At 62.0% G+C, this 19483-nt stretch overlaps 1 protein-coding gene across 1 annotated transcript; it reads left to right on the top strand.

The window, feature by feature from the left end:
* Positions 1–330: 330 nt before the first annotated feature.
* On the top strand, positions 331–12496 carry NINJ1 (ninjurin 1). Its single transcript, XM_012747158.2, has 4 exons — positions 331–489; positions 8484–8712; positions 10183–10346; positions 11836–12496. Exons 1-3 carry the CDS (start codon positions 415–417, stop codon positions 10335–10337), a joined length of 459 nt encoding a protein of 152 aa, XP_012602612.1. The 5' UTR covers positions 331–414; the 3' UTR covers positions 10338–10346; positions 11836–12496.
* The last annotated feature ends 6987 nt before the right edge of the window (positions 12497–19483 follow it).

Here is a 19483-nt window from a genome sequence, read left to right as displayed (position 1 = left end):
TCCTGGCGTTTGCAGAGGCCAGGGAAGGGCTGGTTCTCGGCCTCACTTTATGGATTAAAGAGTCTACGCCACGACGTGGGCCGGGCGGGGTGGGGGGAGGGAAGCTGCCTTGCCCACGACCCTGTGGCCAGGTCCCTGGGGGCAGAGCGCAAAGCGGGCTCCTCTGCGGCCACCGCGGGACCGGGGACCGGGCGCCGAGCCCCGCGTCCCTCCGGCGTCTCAGGCCGGAGGGGGCACCGTCCCAGCCCGCGCGCCCCTCCAGGGCCGCCCTCCGCCCGGGGGAGGCGGAGTCTGCGGGCGGCCGCTGGCGGCGGGGCGGGCCAGGGGCGGGCCTGGGGGCGGGCCGCGGCCGGGCGCGCAGCCGGGACCGGGCAGCAGAGGCCGCCTGAACGAGGCGGCCTGGGCGGGCGCACCATGGACTCGGGGCCCGAGGAGTACGAACTTAACGGCGACCTGCGCCCGGGCTCGCCCGGTTCCCCGGACGCCTTGGTAAGACTCCCCCCAACCGCTGTGTGACCTTGGCCCGCACCGCCCTCTCTGGGCCCGCGCCGGCGGCTCCCCGGGCACCTGTGGGCACGGGGCCCGGGGCGCGCCGCGTCCGCACTGCGGGGTGGTGAGGACGCCTCGCCCCGGGCCTAGTCCCTGCCACCCTGTCGGGGGCCAGAGCGGTGGCTTCGGGTTCTCGGGCCACCCGGCCAGGTGAGCGGGCGCGGTGGCGTGGGGCGGGCAGCCGCGCTGCGGTCTCCCGCCCGCTAAGCCGTGCTCGCTCTTGGCGTCTGCTGCCCCTAACCCGGCCTCCCCAACCTTCCGCACCTCCCTCTAACTTCAGCCTCGCCGTGCCGCCTCCTCCGCACGTTGCGCCCCAGGGTGTATGGAGAGGAGTCACAGCCTCCCGGGCTCCAGGCCAGCAGCCGGCAGACAGTTACGTCACAGTGCCCACACAATCTGATGCGTGCCTTGGCGGGGAACGGGGACCTGCTGTGGCCCCTACTCCACCCGCCACTCACCTGCCTGAGAAACAGACATCACACGCAGCCTTGAGGGTGTCCACACACAGGCGCCGGGGCCTGTGCAGAGCTTGCCCTGCTGGGCCTCCAGCGCTGTGAGTGGGAGGCGGGCTCTGGCAGGGGTCACTGACCCCTGCAATAGACCTGGTTCACCCTGGTCCGGACCCCCAACCCCAACTTGCAGCCCCTGCTACTGCAGCAGGGCCTGAGCTGACCAAGGTCCTGTGCCCCACACTTCTTCATCCAGCACTTACTGAGTGCCTTGTGTTTGCTGCAAGGTCCTGGCATGGGCCTCTGATGACTTGTTGACTTTGGACTTCCGACCACTCCCCCTCCCCTGGGATGGGGGCAGAGAACAGCAGCCTGCTGGGTTTTTCCAGGATTCTCAATGGTGTGACCAGTCTGGGGCAAAGACAGGCTACACAGGTGTTGATAAACCAGTCCGAGTTGTGGGGACAGGGAGGAGAGGCTCCAGGATCTGCAGGTGGGAGGGCAGCTCTAGGGTTGCATAGCCTTTGTCCCTGTGTTAGAGGAAACTGAGGACAGACAGGAGCCATCATACCATGGGACTTGACCAGTATGTGAGCCCCCAGGGACCTGGCCCTACCCCAGTGTGTGAGCACTTTGGAGCAATGGACAGGGGCAGATAACTCTAGCTGTGTGTCCTTGGGGAGGTTGCTGCACCTCTCTGGGCCTTCTATACATGGCCTTAAAAGGGGAGAAAAAAATGAGCCCTGCTGGCCTTCAGGAAAGTGGGGGAGGCAAATCAGGTAACAAATAAGGGTGGTTTGGAAGCTATTTTGAAAGGGAGGGTTTCTGCTTGTCCCCTACCTTGACCTTGGTCTTTGTCCCTGTGTCCTTTGCCCTCCACTCAATGCAGTCTCTGTTCACCTCTGCAGGCAGCAAGATGGGCTGTGCCTCCTTGGGGTGTCGGCACATCTCAGGCCAAGGGGAGATTGGGTTGGGCTTGTTCAGGGATCCCTGTCTTGAATCTGGGGACCAGAGGGGAGGGAGACACAGCCCTACCCCTCTGAGCTATGGTCGGAGAGCAGACCAGCCAGACAGGGTGAGAGAAGCTAAGGCAAAGTGTGGAATTCCCGAGGGGCTGGCAGGCCACCCTGGTGGGTGGACCTAGGGTCAGGGAGGCTTCCAATGGAGGCGGAGACGTTGGCACTAGGCCCTGGGGGATGGGAAGGTGTGGCGGTCTGGCCTTCAGAGATGTGCAAATGGGCATCCAGGCAGAGGGAACAGCAGGAGCAAAGGCCCAGAGGCTGGACCACCAAGCACGTGCAGGGCTGGGTAGGAGGTGGGGGGATGGGAGGCCAGGCTGGATGAGTCCAGTCACAGTCTGGTGGCCGGGGATCTGTGGAATGGCCGTGAGCTGCTCGGAGGATGAGTACATTCCTCCTGGGGAGTTTCTGGTCACAGGCAGGAGGTTTCCTCCAGGGGTGGCCAGCCTGGAGGGCCACTCTGCTCACCTAGGCTGGGGGCCCCAGGCCCACCCAGCACCCCATTCCCCTTCCCACCCTTAGGACCCTGCTTTGCTGTTTCTCGGGCACATCATGTCAGCACTCTGTGTCTCAGTTTCTCCTCGGTGAGGGGGGGTGATAGCAGTGCCTCCGCCGGAGAGTCGTGGTGAGGGCTAAATGGCTGGTGTACGCGGAGTGTGCGGAGCCGAGCCTGGCACTGGGCACTGACATCCTCATTTCCCACCTGCCTCGGAGACCTTTCCCAGAGCTCACTCTCGGCAGTGGCTCAGAACAGGAAGCACTGTGCCCAGGGCGGGCCCCAGGAGGGCCTGATTCCTCTTCTGTGAAATGCGGCACAAGTGCTCACCTCGCAGGGGGCTGAGGCTCAGGGAGGAGTCGCACATGTGAGGCCTGGGCAGAGGCGCCCAGCGGGGCCGTGTCGGGCAGGGCAGTGGGCGGCTCTACGCATGCCCACTCACGCGCCTGGCGCCCCTGTGGCCCTTCACCTGAGGGCCCCTGTCAGAGCCCAGGGATCGAGTCAGGCTCTGTTGGCTGGCGGCAGAAGGAAAGTGAACGCCAATTTTAATGTGAAGATGGCCTGCAACTGTGTCATGCCCTGGGGTGTCGTGAGGCAGTGAGGTGACCAGGTTTCAGGGAGGTGGCCAGGACAGGGCTGGAACATGGCCCTCTGGTGCCAGCCTCACCTTCCTGCCCTTCACAGCCCCAGAGGGTGCAGGTTCCTGGACCACACCCGGGCCAAGAGGCCTCGTCCCTGGCGGCATGCTTTCGTGCCCTGCATAGACGGCCGTGCGCGGCCTTAGCTACTCAGGGGAAGTTTCTTCGTTTTCTCATTTCTGCTTTCCTGGCAGTTCCAGAGGCTGATAGGATCTGGGACAAGTTCTGAAAGCTGACCCTAGTGTGGCCTCAGGGACATTCCTGGCCAGTGCTGAGTCTGAGAGAAGTGGGTCTGCCTGGCCCAGCCCTAGCCCAGCTGCCATGGGGACCCCGCCTCCCAGTGCTTCCTGCTGTCTTGCTGGGGTTTCCTGCCAGACACGGAGCCGGGAGACCCTCTCGGAGAGCTGCTTCCTGGGCTGGCCGGGCGGGGGACATTGTAAGCATGGGCCTCTGATGGCTGGGCTCCAAAACCAGCCCAGGCCTGTCTGTGTGGCATCTGGGGGCTGGGCCCAGCAGTTCACGCCCCCACGCTGGTGGGGCAGATGGAGGATGCTGAGACCCCAGGCAGGTCGGGCACATGGTGGGAGGGAAGGGGGTCCTCATTTCTCAGGTCCCCTCCCATCTGCTGGTGCCTGCAGCCCGAGGGGAAGGGCCCCTGAGCAGGCAAGCAACAGGTGGCCAGGGCTAGACTCAGACCCCAGGCCATCTGGGTCCTGCGCAGCTCAGGACAAGACAGGACAACTGTCCTATCTTTTCCTTGTCACTGTTATTTTGTGTGTGTGCAGCTTATCGTGAGTTGGTAGAGTTCGTTGGGGAGGTGGCGTCTTGCAAAGTGGTGAGAGCCAGGTGTCAAGGAGGAGGAGCATCCCAGTCCTGCCTCCCATGTTGTGTGCTCCGACTAGCCACGGAGCCTCTGAGCCTGCCCCTTTCAGCCCCCTCCACATCCCTGCCTGCCCATTTTACAGATGAGGAAACTGAGGCAGGGTGGTCATCCTGCTGGTCAGTGGTACGGCAGGATCGGGCCAGGTAGAGGAGATGCTGCGACCGCGCTGAGCCCCGCTCCTCGCTGGCCCTTGGAAGGGGACTGATGCACTTCATCACGTTTGTGGGGCCCCGCTGTTGGCCACAGCCTGCCCCTGTCTCCTCGCATCTGAGCCCTGGGTGGGCCAGAGCACCTGGTTACACTATGGCCAGAGCCAGGCCCGGGGGTGCAGCAGGCCTGGTTCAAGTTCTGTGTCTGTGCCAGACCCCCTCTTGCCCGAGCTGAGGACACTCAGTGGAGTGGCCCTAGGACCACGTGGTCTGGCCCCCCACCTGCAGCCTGTGAAGGTGAGGCCGGCTGTCCACAGAAGGTAGCGTGGGGAGCCGGCCCTCACCACGCCTCCTTCCTATCTGGCTTCACTCCAGCTCTTAGTGCTGTGGAGGTTTTGAGGAAGTCTCCTGGGAACACGTTAACCAGGTGTTTGTTCCCTGTGCTGCCCAGGCCATGAGCACAGGTCTTGGGTACCCAAAAGGGTACCCAAATTAGCTCCTGGCAGCCAGTCAGTCCACAGGGCTCCCCAACCTGTGGAGGATGGGCCCCAGCCGCCCTCAGGCCCGTCCCGAGACAGTGGAAAGCGCCCAAGGCCAGGGGTTGGTTCTGCCCTCTCTGGGACTGGCCTGTGCACTTGTCAGCTCCAAGGCCCAGAGCAGCGAGGTTAGTGACAGGGAAGCAGATCAGCCCTGTAGCCCCTCCCCACCTGCGTGAACCCCCCATCAGCCTACACAGCCTCAGTGGTCTCACTGCCTAGTGTGGATGCCTGCTGTGTCATGTCCTAGGGCAGCCCTAAGTTTGGGGCACATAGTCCTGGGTTCAAATTCTGATCTGCCCCTCCCTCAAGGTGGCCCAGGACAAACCCGCTCTGAGCCTCAGTCTCCTGGTCTGTAAAATGGGAGAGTAGCACAGCCTCCCATTTAGTGCATGGCAGGGTTTCTCAGAGTTTGGGCCCAGATGTATAGTTGGGGAGACTGAGGCCAGCAGAGAAGGCGCATGTTGTCAAGGCCACAGGGCTGTGCGTGACCCTGATGCAGAGGTCTACCCAGTCCCTGGGCCCTCCTTATCATCATGCAAGTTGAGCAGGAAGCAATTGGCTGGATGGACTAGAAGTGCCCTTCACCAGGAGGGGCGCATGGGTCGGGGCCTGTGCTGGCCACCTGTGGCTCTGAGGCCATTCTAGAGTGTCTGCTGTGCAGCCCCATGGCACACATGGGAGACTGAGGCTCAGAGCAGGGCCAGCTGTCCTTAGTCACACAGCTGAAGCCTGGGGCAGGGAGCCCTCAAGAGCTCAGACTCTGTAGGGTAGCCCCAGACCCTGAGGGGACAGTGGTGTCAGCTGCCAGGACTTCAGAGCCCAGGGACCTGGGTTCAAGTCTTAGCCCAGCCCTCACTTGCTATGTGGCTTTGTATAAGGAGCTTCCCTCATTGAGCCTCAGTTTACCCACCTAAAGTGGTAAGGACAGCAGTGTGAGGACAGCAGGGGCACAGGCTCCCTGTGGCTGGCAGTGCTCAGAGCTGAGGTCGGGAGAGCTGAGGCTCCGCAGCTGGTGGTCCTCATTCCTGTCTCCGAACGTTCCTCATGACTGTGTGGCTGTGAAATATTTAAACGGTTCCAAAGAGCTCAGGGTAGCAGGGGCTTCCTCCTCCCCAGAGGTCAACAGGGTTAGCCTGGGACGTGAGTCTGTTTATGGATGTGTGCATATAGATTGTACATGTATGTTTTGTGTTGTGTGCAGATGTGTATGTGTTATACATGTGATGTGGATGTGTGTGCACACATCTGTGTGTGCATGTGTATTGTGTACATGTGTATGTTTATACAGTGTACATGCTGTATTATGTTCATGTGTGTATTGTGTACATATATGTTTGCACATGTGTGTTTTGTGTATCTGTGCATGTGTTTGTGTGGTGTGTGCACAAGTGTGTGTTTATGTGTGTGCATTTGTGTGTGGAGAGTCTGTATGCATGTACATGAGTGTGTATATGTATGAATGTGTGTGTGGATGTATGTTTATGTGCACACATGTCTATGTACATGCCTTCTCAGAAGTTAGAAACTCCTCACGGGGTCTGTACTTGGCTTTTTTCTCTTAATGACAGGTGCTGGGATGGGGACCCAGGTGAGCATTAGGGCGGCCTCAAGGGAAGGCATTTTGGTACTTAGGTTTATGAAACTTAGGAGCATGTGCCACTGTGGCCAGCCTCCAGGATGCTCTGCACCCACAGAGCACACACGTGATGGGGCGTGGCCAGCCTCCAGGATGCTCTGCACCCACAGAGCACACACGTGATGGGGCGTGGCCAGCCTCCAGGATGCTCTGCACCCACAGAGCACACACGTGATGGGGCGTGGCCAGCCTCCAGGATGCTCTGCACCCAGAGAGCACACACATGATGGGGCGTGGCCAGCCTCCAGGATGCTCTGCACTCACAGAGCACACACATGATGGGGCGTGGCCAGCTTCCAGGATGCTCTGCACCCACAGAGCACACACGTGATGGGGCGTGGCCAGCCAGGCAGCTTAGGGAGAGCAGAGCTGGGGACGGACCTCAGTGCTGCCACAGGCCCTTTAAGCACGGACCCTTTGTGCCCAGCCTCTCGGCCGCCTGGGGGGAGCAGCCATGCCTTGGGCGTGCGGGGCCTGGGGCAGGCTGGGAGCGAGGAGCGCAGTGCGAGGCCCAGTGCAGCAGAGGCCAAAGCAGAGACCCCAGAGGGGCTTCAGGGTACGTGTGGAGTGACCAGAGAGCACCACCAAGGCCCTGGGTGGAGGTGGCTGTCCCCGTGCACGATGGTGTCTAGGATTTGACCCAAGTGAACTTGCTAACTTAGAGAGTAGCTGACGCTGAAGCCAGGTTGTTGGAGCGTCCGGGCCCAGGTGCAGGCAGCAGAGCCCACCTGTGTCCCCCACTGCCCTCCCTCCATTCCTCTTGGGCGCACAATTTTAGATGAAATTTAACGTAAAAATACACACCATAAAGCAAGGCTCCCCTCCTCTGTTAGTTCCGTATCAGCAGCCTCGTGTGTTTTTCACTGTGGGGGTTTCTAGGCTGCAGAAAGCTGAGGCCCAGGTGCCCGTGCCCGCCCCTCCTTGCCTGGCCCTGCAGCACCCTGCTCTCCCACCCTGCATATTTCATGAGCCCGGAAACAGGATCTTCCAGAGCAGGTCCCAAGAGGCCTGCCACCAGCAGTGGGTTCTCAGGGCTGCCTCTAGCAAGGTGTACCTGTCCTAGGAGGCTGTGGTCCAGGGCCTGGTGGCTTGGGGCACCTGTGAGCAGAGGGCCAGGGCTGAGGAAGTGGCGGGTTTGTTCTGGGTAGCTGCGGAGGGGCCCAACAAGGGCAGCTTGATGAGGATGGACTCTGGCTTGAAAGAAAGTTGAAGCCGGGTGCTTGGAGTTGCCTTGGAATGAAACAGGCCAGCCCGGAGAGGTGACCTCCCCATGGCAGGAGAGAGGGCTGTGTCCTGCCACGGGAAGTCCTGGGAGGCTTCCTGGAGGCAGTGGTCTCTGGGTGGAGCCTCGGAGCCTGAGACAACAGGGAAGGGCCCCTACCAGCCCAGCCTCCTACCCCCAGAGCAGAGGGACGTCATCGGATGATGTGTGGGGCCAGGAAAAGTGATCAAAACTTGTATCCCTGTGTTACTACTCTGAAAATTAAGGAGGAAGCTAAGCTCAACTGTATATGATATGCTGAGACATGTATTGAACGCCTGCTGCATGCAGGGGGGTGGTGGGCTCTGAGCGCCCCACCTCAGCCAGTGCCCTGCTGCTCACAGCGGCCTGGTGAGGTGGTCAGACCTTTCTCAGGGCCCATGCTGAGGCTTGGGGGACTGAGGGGCCTGTGGGGCCCCAAGGCTGGGAGGTTGGGAGGTGGCAGAGGCAGTCTCGGCCCTTGTTTCATGCCTGGGCCAGCATGCGTGGGTCCATCTGCCTGCTCGTCACTTCCCTCCTGGCACCAACCCGGAGCCCAGATCCCAGGGCAGGGGAGGCCTGGGGCGCAGCAGGCCTGGGCGCAGCGGGCAGGGAGGAGCCGCCTTGCCTGCAGGAGGGCAGGGATTGTGGAGCATGCATTTGCCAGTCAGAATCCAGCGTGTGTGTGCTGAGGTTGCTGTTCTGTGTTTCCTTTCTCTCCAGGACTGTATTCCTAGGGAAGGTTTTGTAGAGGCCGAGCGCATTCTCAAGGCCTGTCATTAGAGTAATAAGCACTTACCAAGGCAGGGGCAAGAGAAGCCCTCACCTGCAGGGCGACCCCACCCCACTCCCCCACTGGCCCGCTGACCGTGCCCCTCCCTGCAGCCGTCCCGCTGGGGCCGGAGGCACCAGCCCATCAACGTGAACCATTATGCCAACAAGAAGAGCGCGGCCGAGAGCATGCTGGACATCGCCCTGCTGATGGCCAACGCGTCCCAGCTGAAGGCTGTCGTGGAGCAGGGCCCCAGCTTCGCCTTCTATGTGCCCCTGGTGGTCCTCATCTCCATCTCCCTGGCGCTGCAGATTGGCGTGGGCGTGCTGCTCATCTTCCTCGGTAGGTGCCTGGCGGGGCAGGCTGGGCCCCTGGCGTGTGCTCATGCGCCCGGGAGGGGTGCTCACCACCCTGCACACTCAGCTCTCAAGGCGCCGCTGCGCCCCTGCCCTCCTCACGGGCGTGCAGTCCCGGAAACGGCCCCTCCCCACGCTGCACTCGGGAAGAGCCAGAGTGGGCTGGCGTCAGGACCTGTGCCCGTGGGAGTGGGGCGACTGCTTTTCTGGGCTGTCGGTGATCCGTGCCGCCAGATGGGCCAGCCATGCCAGTCCTCACGGCCTAGGAGGGGCTGGCCTTCTACTCTCAGTGTCCCCAGCCTTGGCTATGGCTGTCTGTAGTGACGATTATCTAGTGATGAAAGGAACAGCCACGTTCCACAGAGGTGTGGGAGGGGACCCTGAGCCCCCAGGAGGTGTGGGAGGGGACCCTGAGCCCCCAGGAGGTGTGGGAGGGGACCCTGAGCCCCCAGGAGGTGTGGGAGGGGACCCTGAGCCCCCAGGAGGTGTGGGAGGGGACCCTGAGCCCAGTAGGTACAGAAGGAGACCCTGGGCCTAGGAGGTATGACCAGGTGTGGGAGGGGCCCTGGGTCCCCAAGGGGGTGTCAGAGGGACCCTGGGCCCAAGAGGTGTGGGAGGGGACTCTTCACCCCAATCAGCCTCTCTCTGGGCAGAGTGACCAGTAATTAGCCCTGCTATTTTTGTATGAAAACCCAGAGTGCCAGCTGTAGCCTCCAATATTCCAGTCTTCCCCCAAACTAAGGATCTAAATATTGTCACCTCTGCCTCAGACCAGCTGCCTCCAGTGGACGGGCAGACAGACAGAGGGTCTGCCCTGGTGGGAAGGTGGGGCTGGGCTCCCTGGGTGTCCCCTGGGGTGTCCAGGGGAGGCTGCCCTTCAGCTGCCAGGGCCCCAGCGGGCCCTGCTGCCTATCCAGGTGGGGGTCCTCGTCAGGAGCAGCAAGGGTCTGGGTGGTTCCTCCTGGGCCTCCTGCTGGCTATGTGACCTTGGCCTAGTGACCGAACCTTCTGGGGGCTCAGTTTTCCCACCTGTAAAATGGGCCTAGAAATAGAGCCGTGGCCGTTGCATGGATCAGTTGTGAAGATTAAGGCACACGAGGGGCTCAGCGCATTTGCCTTAGAAACCAAACCTGGCTCGGGTTGCCGTCCAGAAGTGGTGTCTTTAGCTCCATGACCTCAGTGCTTGGCCTGCCCTCGCGTCAGTGGAGCATGAAGAAAGTGCAGGGGCTGCAAAAGGTGTGGTCGCAGATGGCGGGCTGCCCCGGCCCGAGGCCCTGTTATCAGCAGGTGTATTTTTCTCGGGGAGACAAAACTCGTTCTAAATGTGGCTGAGGGCCCTGTGACGTCCACTCAGCGCAGCTGGGCGTGCAGCCCTCGGGGCGGGTCTCCCTGCACCAACCCCAGGCTGGGCGCCTGTCAGGGCTGCCCTCGTCACCGTCCACCCCTCTCCCCGCAGTCAAGTACGACCTCAACAACCCGGAGAAGCACGCCAAGCTGGATTTCCTCAACAACCTGGCCACGGGCCTGGTGTTCATCATCGTGGTGGTCAACATCTTCATCACGGCCTTTGGGGTCCAGAAGCCCATCATGGACATGGCGCCCCAGCAGTAGGGCACCCAGGTGAGCTGGCGGAGGGGCACGAGGTCCGCTGTCGTTCACTGCTGCGGCTGTAGGAGGCTCTCGGGGCGCGGTGAGCCCCAGCCAGCCAGCCTTGGGGGCCTCCCCAGGCCAGGGGCACCCTCGTCCACACCCATATGGCCTACACGTGGCTGCTGCCTTGAAGCCAGTACTGGCAACACCGCCTGGTCACAGTGTTTAGGCAAGTGTGTTTTGGAGCCACCATTCAAACATCCGAGAGCTGACTTGAAAACAAGATTTCTGGTTTCTCTTAATAAGTCAGGATTCAGGATCTCGTCACTTGGAGCCCCTGTGACACCTCAAGTCTGCCTTTTACTGGGCCTTGCATCACCCGCCTGCTTTGGGACAGACGTAGGCTGAGGCCATCCCCCTTCTCAAACACAGGACGAGGCCCCCAGTGGAAGAAGCACTTCCCATACCACACTCAGCTACACCCTAGGTCCTTGCTCAGAGAGGGTGAGCATCTGCCTGAAGACACACAGCCTGGGAGCAGGACCCGCAGGGAGACCTGGGGTGGCCTCGGGCCAGAGTTGTACACACCACAGTTCACACGGCCTCAGGCCTAGCGGTCATTCCTCAGGTTTGTCCCCGAGGTGAGCTGCCACGGGAGGGGTGGGCATTCCTGACAGATGGCCATCTCTTCACCAGTGATGCCCCATGGCAGAGTGGACAGGAGCAGTCTGTGCTCGGGGCAGAGCACCTGTGAGTCAACAGGACATAAGAGAAAATTTTTCAAAGTGGCCATAGTGAATGATGAGGTGGGGCGTTGGAGCCAGGCCTTGGGCCAGGCGGCTAAGTCGGGAGTGTCTGCTGTCCGCCCAGCCATCCCTCCCGTGGTCTCCCAGGATCCCATGGCCATTCCCGGTTTGGGACATGATGGTTCCTGGTGCCCTGGCTATGGAACTTGCAGCTGCCCCTCGTTGGGACCAGCATCCAGGAAGCCCCACTGCCTGGCTGCATCCCTGGTTTGTTCAGTTGTCCCCTACAGAACCCCTGGATGCCAGCCTGCTCTCTTGCTCAGAGTGTGGTGGCTAGGCCATTTATTAATTAGTCACCTGCCATGTGCCCTGACCACAGTCCTCGGCCCTCCCCAAGCATCAGTCCTCTGCTTGCTGGGAGGAGGGTGCTAGGGCCTGAGAGCCACACACAGACCCAGCGAGGCCCTCAGGGCTGCCCTCAGAGGCTCCAAGTCCAAGGCCGCTCCATATCCTGTTGTTGGAGGAGCCAGAGAAGTCAGGGGTGGCTGCCTGCCCCCCGAACCCTGGGCCAGGCCTTTAAATCCTGATCCTGGCAGTGACCCAGGAATGCTGTCTTCATCCCATTTCCAGAGGAGAAACAGGCTTAGAGAGCTTTGACGTGTCTCCCTTGTCAGAATCAGTCCCTTTTTCCTGTGTCCAAGTGTTAAGACGGCCCAGTGCTCACAGGCTGGCCACCAGGACGGGCTCAGAACCTTTCTCTCTCTCCTTTCCAGGACCCTAGACTGTGCCTTCCCCGCAGCCCGGCAGCCCAGACCCTAGGAGCCACCCAGGAGTTCTCCCTGCGAGTGGCAGTCCCGAGACCGCCAGAGCCCAGGCCACCTGCTGCTCCGACCACAGCTGCCCGCAGTGTGGGAGGCCACTCCGTCTCTCAGCTGCTCTCACCAGAAGGTGGCTCCCTCCTGGCACGTGGGGTCTGGCCACAGGGCCCGGAAGGTCAGAACTGGACAGCTGCAGAGACCTGTGCCCAGAGAAGGGTCTTGACCTGCCCAAGGGTACACAGCAGGTCCATGGACGGCCTGGACCAGGGCCCAGGGCCGGCCTCTGTCTCAGGACATCCCAGAAGGACCAGGAGAGACTCCTCCCCCTGCTGGCATGCCAGCGTCCCCACCTCCCATGGGCCTGCCCTGGGGGCCCTGCCTCTGCCTGCTTCCCAACTCAGGGACACTGGACAGCCAGCACTGCCCTTTGGCCCTAGTGGTTGCTGCTGGCTCTGGCCTCAGTGCCGGGCGCGGCGGCCATCAAGAGGGAGCCAGGCGGCAGGCCCCGCACATACCTTCCACCAGCAGTGGCTGGGCAGAGCCCAGCTCCCTCCGTGAGGGTCTGAGCACCCCCTTTTCTAATTAAGAATGACCAATAAAGCTCATGTTCCTCCTTGCTGGGCTCCCTGCACCATCCTGTCCCCTCCAGGCCGGACCCTGCTGCAGCCCCTCCCCCCAGGCGGGGGGCGTCAGGAGCACATGGTTCCAGCCAAGGGGTCTTCTCCTGAATCTTGGGTTTGGGGAGCCTTCTGGCTCCTGACCTCTCTCAGGGTGAGGTTTGGAGGTACAGAGGCAGGGGTCTGAAGTCGCAGATGTCTGCAGCCCCTGGCAGGGGCCATGTGTGCAGCAGTATTTTGTCCACCCCTCATCAATTTCCAGCACTCTCATCGTGTCTTGACACTTGGCGTTGTCCTATTGAGGTCCTGGATCCCAATCTCTCCTCTGACCCGAGTCTGTTTGCTGCTTCCCTTGCAGTCGGGTCTGGGGATGCCTGTGGTCAGTGGGGACATTCTCCGTGGGAGCAGAGGCTGGGACCAGGTCCTCTTGGGACCTGCCCGCCAGGGCACCCAGCTCCCAGGCTGCCAGTGTCTGAGCCCTCCCTCCCTGCTCCCTGGTCCTTGGTCCTTCCCCAGACCCCTGCTGCCCACCCTGTTCTCCCCACTGCGCCTCCCGGCCCCAGCCTCGCGTCTCCCTGGACACCAGGCACTGGTGGCCTGAGGTGGAGGTGGGTTCAGCCCGCCCGTCTTCCTTCCTGCATTGCCTCCCTGCGTCCCCAGCCCCCTCCAGGTGAGATGCCTGGCGTCTCCCTGGCGTCTCTCTCTCCTCTTCCAAGCTGGCTTCCAGAGCCACAGTGTGGGGGTGAGGACTCCAGAGCCCCCAAAGCCCCACTTCCCCCTCACTTTTCTTTTCGCCCCATCTCCCGGCTGAGCCCGAGCCCGGCGTGGTTCTAGCTGCCGGTTCCTTAGCACGAGGACGCCCGGCAGCCTGGCGTGCCGGCTGACAGGCCAGCTCTGCAGCCTGGTTCTGAAAGTGGTCGGGAAGCATCGTGGGTGAAATGAGCTAAGCCTGGGCTTTGTTTAAAGTGCTCCGGGGGAAGAGCAGTAGGGAAATAGCGTTGATCACCACAGAAGCACTGTTCTCTCCACTTTTGTGTTTGTTCCGTAAAGGGAGTTTTAAAAAGTGGTTGGTATGTGGAATGAGTTCCAAGATGCTCTAAGTTGAAAAGGAAGATGTGAGGACGTACACGCGGGTGCAAAACGTGCTTCCGAAGGCGGTGATGTGGCAGTGGCTGCAGGCTGTGAGGGGCAGCCAGCTGGGGCTGGCCTAGATGCGTACCACCTGGTGCCGAGTCCCTCGTGTGGCCCCGTGTGGCCTGCAGTGTGGACTGGCCAGTGTGGTCTCACAGCCCAGCAGCCGGATGTTGGCCAACACTGGCTTAGTTCCTCCTCTGGCCAGGACAGGAAGTTTACCCGGGTTGGGCCAGAAGGGTGCACCCAGATGGCTACAGTGAGTCCTGGGCCATAAACCAGGCTGGACTCCAGGGTCCTTGGGGACAGGGCGTGGCTCTCCCCCCAAGTCTGAAGTCTGGTTGCCGGGTTGATCTTTGACAAAACACCTCAGTACCTGAGGAGACCCCAGTTCCAAGTTGAGTGTGTGTCCTGACCCCCCTCGGTCCCTGTCCCCAGTGGCCTCCCCCTACTCCAGCCCCCACCAGCCACCTCACACCTGCCACCCACTGCTCCCAGGCTCCATCTTGCCGGCCGCTGCACCAGCTCTGACCCTCGCTGCCGTGTGCTCCCCACCTCAGCCCTCGGCACGTGCTGCTGCCCACGGACAGCTGCTTCCCGGCACTCCAAGGGCACACCACCGTCCGATGCTGCCCCTCCCTGGTCACTGTCCTGGCCCCCATTGGTGCCTTGGGCTAGAGGGTGTGGCAGGTGGGGTCCCCCTGGAGCCAATGTCAGAGCCTGACCCCAGTCCAGGGCCGGCACCCTGAGAACAAGGGCCCTGCCAACTGGGTCTCCTGAGGGTCCAGGGGCTCTGCTGGAGCTGGGCGTGGGGCGGGGCACCCCCTATTCATGTCTGTGCTTCTCCTCCTTAGGGATCCCTGGTCTGGCCTGGCTCCCCCGCTGGAGAGCCCACTGCCTGCCGTGGGCCGTGCCCACAGCCCTGCCCCCAGCCCTGTCCAGCATGCAGTAGGTGCTCAGTGAATGTCTAGGGCAGAGCCCACTCCCTCATCCACGTATGCTGGGCCCTATGCACCCATCACAGTGGCCGAGGGGCGGACAGAAAACTGCGGCCCAGGAGCTGGTTGAGGCTAAGCTAGCTTCTGGGAGGATGTGACAGCCCCCGTGGGGTCCCAGGACCCTGACCTGTCCATTGCGGCACACCCTGCCCTGGGGACCCAGCTCTGCTCTCACAGGGGATGGCACCATGATGAGGGGACCTAGAGAGTGAACAAGGGGCAAACAAGGTGTTCCCACCGAGCTGGGAGGGCCATGGAGGGACACACAGGGAGCTCAGGAGAGGTGGGCAGGGAGGTCAGCAGCAACACTGGGATGATGGGAGGGGCATGCAGAAGTCTGGGAAGAATGTTCCAGGCAGAGGACAGCCTGCACAAGCCCCGAGGCTGGTGTGAGCTGGGCCTGGGGTTGGTGGAGGCGGGGGCACAACAGGTAGGGGGCAGTCACATAGAGCTGGGAGTGACCAAGGTGGGCTGAGTGAGACGGGAGGGCTGTTTTCCCAGCCTTCGTCCTGTGATATGTAGACGGATGATTAGGTAGATGGACACAGGATGGATGATGGATGGATGTGTGCATGGGTGGGAGATGAGAAGTAGATGACACGGGTAGATTGATAGATGACAGGTAGGAGATAGGTAGGTAGATGTAGGTCTCCATGGTCATTCCAAGACAGGAAGTAGTGCCGTCCCAGCTGGAAGCCCAATCTCAGCACCTCACTCCCTTGCAGGAACCACTTGCGAGGGCTTCTTCAGCCCTTAGATGCCCTGTGTGGCCCTTAGGCACCGTGCTTATTTGGGCGTGCCTTCTAAGTCCTGTTGGAGCTGCAGGTCACTCCCTCAGGAGGCTCTGCTTTACCTGCCGTTACCCTTTGAGGACCTGGCCATCTATTCCACCTGAGCAGAGGAGGGTGGGCCAGGGGACCAGGGAGGGGGTGACTGCCACCACCCAGGTGCGAGGTGCTGGACTGGGGTTGCAGGTGGCATATCGAGACCGTGGCTGTTTGCTGCTCGACCCAAGATCATTGTGCCTTCCCACTCGTACTGCACCCTCCCTCCCACCCACGTTTAACTGGGTGTCATTCCTATCTCCCTACTGCGTTACCGTTAAAAATCAGAGTGCCCAAGGCTTTCATACTTTCCTTCTCTGTCTCTCAAATACTTGCTTTAGGAAAGCACTGAGTCCAGACGCTGTTGAGCTGGTGTGGCTGCGGGAAGCGTCCCGGCAGCTGAGCACATTTAAGCCGGTTTAGCCCCCTCCCTTCCGCGCCCTCGTGCCTTTGCAAGATGGCACTAGGACCCTGCCCCAGACCAGGTTAAGATTCCGGGTCCCACTGTGCGTGCGTAACCAGGGCTTCCCCAGACAGCCCAACTGCTGGACGGTTGGTGTCTTCCATGGCTCTGCTCCCTGCAACCGGTCTCTACTCACACCGACCTTCCAGGCCCCGCAGGCCATGGTGACAGCACGGTGTGCCCAGCACTCCATCTCCCTAGCACCCCTCAGGAGCTGGGGCCAGTAGGGATCAGGAGAGCCCTGAGCCCTGCAGCCCGCACCTGTCTGTGTCAGGGAGGGGGTCCGGGGCCCACCCGTGGCCCTGCAGCTGCTCAGGCCTAGGGTCTGTATAAAAGTGGGGCAGCGGTGGCCCCAGCGTCCTTGGAGCAGCTCGGGGACATTGGCAAGACCTCTGTGAGCCATCTGCAAAGGAGCAGCAGGCCCCTGCTCACAAGGTGCTGACCCAGTGGGAACTGGAAACAGCAACACGACACTATGGTGGTGTCAGCACCCCCCTCAAAAACCTGACCCTGCGTTTGCAGAGTCAACGCAGTCATCGCCCCTAGACTGGAGCCCCAAATTGTGCAAGACCCAGCTGCACTTCCAGGCAGCTCCCAGCTCGTGAGCCCACGTGCCCGTGTCCTCGTTGGCCTGTGACCCATCTGCTCCCGGGTTCAATAACAGGTCCCGTCCCACTGCACAACACCCTTCCCCGACCTCCACCCACACCCCTCCCTCCCTGCTCCTCCCCTCCCCCACTTGCTCCCTCCACCCTCCCTTTTCCTCACTCATTCTCCCTCACACCCTTCTCGTGCCCTCCATCTCTCCCTCATCCCCTCACCCTGACCTGTGGTCATGGGCGTCTCCCCACCGCAGCGCCCCTGCCAGCCCCTGCTCGGTTCTGGGCACGGGAACAGCTCTCCTTACTGGCTGCTGGGAGGGTTCCTGGAGCAGATGGCATTTTACCCAGGACCTGCAGGATGAGCTGACGGCGGCTTGGTAAGGAGTCCTCAGGCAGGGAGCAGCATGTTCTGTCCGTGAGCACCTAGACCCGGGGCGGGGGCGCAGAACAAGCGTGCGCGTGGGGACTCGGGAAGGCCGGTGAAGGGAAGCGTGGCCCCTGGTGCCGTCCACTCCCGTGTGGACTTAGTTTATTCCTGGTCTCGGCACTGGCTGACCAGGTGGGTGGCAGGCGGGGCCTCATCGGGAGGCCCGTGGAGCACGCCCAGGCTGGCGGCGACAGAAGGGTCAGGCTGAGCCGGTGGTCGGGGCGCCACAGCCTGGCCAGGTCGGCATGACCCGCAGGCTGGGCTGGGAGGGGGTCAAGGACAGCCTGGGCTGGGACTAGACTGTGGGCCTCGCAGCAGGGCAAGGGGGGGTCACAGGGAAGGGGAAAGTCAGGTCCTGGGAGGCCCGCAGGCCCAAGTCCAGAGGACAGGCGTGTCCGGCAGGCCCCTCACTCGGGGGATCAGGGCCTCACGAGTGGCGTCGGGCAGCCCAGGTGTGTCCCCCATGGTCTCAGGTGGAGCCAGCCTCGGACCTGCTCAGGCCACAGGCCTGTGGGCCTGCCTGTCTCTGGATGTTTCCATCATGCCTGTCTATGCCCTTCTCCCAGGCATCTGTCACCTGTGCTGGTGTCTCTATCAGCTTCACCAGGTGTCACCTTTACCCAGTTGTCACTGTCACCTTCACTAAGTGTGCCACCTTTACCCAGACATTCTGGGCACCTTCCAGCAAGGTAGTAAATTCATAAAACTGTTAATACTTCTGAGACAAGTGTGCTTTGACAGCGCCTTGCCATGCCAACCCCTGCCCCAGGAGTCCCAGAGCGAGGTTCCCACTGCACAGATGGGCACACAGAGGCTTGGGGACGTGGAAGCTCGTCCCCAGTCCTGCAGCTCAGACGAAGAGGAGCGAGGCGGTAAGGGCTGCCCACGGGGGCGTGGGGTGTCCTGGCGGTGGGTGGCTCTGAGGCCGTGGCTCCCCTAGACTCCCTGACGGCAGTGCCGGTGCTGTGAGGAGCAGCTCTCACTCCAGGACCCACGGTGTCCCCGCGTTAACGTGCCCAAGGCTGAGCAGAGCCCTGCGGGCCTGGCGCAGCCACCTCGGCCAGCGCGGCTCCCCACAGGCAGGTTGCGCCCGGCACTGTCGGGGCAGAGCGTGCCTGCCCACACCGCGAGGACAACAGGAACTCGTGACTCTGTGGCTGACCATGTTTTACTTTCCCCAAAACAAGCCCTTGAGGGAGGAGCTGAGGAGGGGGCAACGGGCCCTGGCCAGGCCTGCAGCCTGTCCTCACGGGAGCGCCTTCGTGCTTGTCTGTGCCCGCCTGCTCGCCAGGAGGGGCAAGTGAACTGGGAGAGGAGGGGACAGTGTGGGGGACACCTGTGGTGGGAGGGGACAGAGTGGGGGACAGCTGTGGTGGGAAGGGACAGTGTGGGGGACGTCTGTGGTGGGAGGGGACAGTGTGGGGGATGTCTGTGGGGGAGGGGACAGTGTTGGGGATGACTGTGGGGGAGGTGACAGTATGGGGGACGTCTGTGGTGGGAGGGGACAGTGTGGGGGACGTCTGTGGTGGGAGGGGACAGTGTGGGGGATGTCTGTGGAGGGAGGGGACAGTGTGGGGGATGTCTGTGGAGGGAGGGGACAGTGTGGGGGATGTCTGTGGTGGGAGGGGACAGTGTGGGGGATGTCTGTGGTGGGAGGGGACAGTGTGGAGGATGTCTGTGGTGGGAGGGGACAGTGTGGGGGATGTCTGTGGAGGGAGGGGACAGTGTGGGGGATGTCTGTGGAAGGAGGGGACAGTGTGGGGGATGTCTGTGGAGGGAGGGGACAGTGTGGGGGATGTCTGTGGAGGAAGGGGACAGTGTGGGGGATGTCTGTGGAGGGAGGGGACAGTGTGGGGGATGTCTGTGGAGGGAGGGGACAGTGTGGGGGACGTCTGTAGGGGAGGGGACAGTGTAGGGGATGTCTGTGGAGGGAGGGGGCAGTGTGGGGGACATCTGTGGAGGGAGGGGACAGTGTGGGGGATGTCTGGTGGGAGGGGACAGTGTGGAGGATGTCTGTGATGGGAGGGGACAGTGTGGAGGATGTCTGTGATGGGAGGGGACAGTGTGGGGGACGTGTGTGGGGGAGGGGACAGTGTGGGGGATGTCTGTGGAGGGAGGGGACAGTGTTGGGGAAGACTGTGGAGGAGGTGACAGTATGGGGGATGTCTGTGGAGGGAGGGGACAGTGTGGGAGACGACTGTGGAGGGAGGGGACACTGTGGGGGACATCTGTGGAGGGAGGGGACAGTGTGGGGGATGTCTGTGGAGGTAGGGGACAGTGTGGGGGATGTCTGTGGAGGGAGGGGACAGTGTGGGGGATGTCTGTGGAGGGAGGGGACAGTGTAGGGGATGTCTGTGGAGGGAGGGGACAGTGTGGGGGATGTCTGTGGTGGGAGGGGACAGTGTGGAGGATGTCTGTGATGAGAGGGGACAGTGTGGAGGATGTCTGTGATAGGAGGGGACAGTGTGGGGGATGTCTGTGGGGGAGGGGGCAGTGTGGGGGATGTCTGTGGAGGGAGGGGACAGTGTTGGGGATGACTGT

The sequence above is a fragment of the Microcebus murinus genome, chromosome 12, assembly GCF_040939455.1.
Source record: "Microcebus murinus isolate Inina chromosome 12, M.murinus_Inina_mat1.0, whole genome shotgun sequence".
Classification (NCBI taxonomy): Eukaryota; Metazoa; Chordata; class Mammalia; order Primates; family Cheirogaleidae; genus Microcebus; species Microcebus murinus.
The sequence above is the reverse complement of the archived record's forward strand: the minus strand, read 5'-3'. Positions and strand labels throughout refer to the sequence as shown.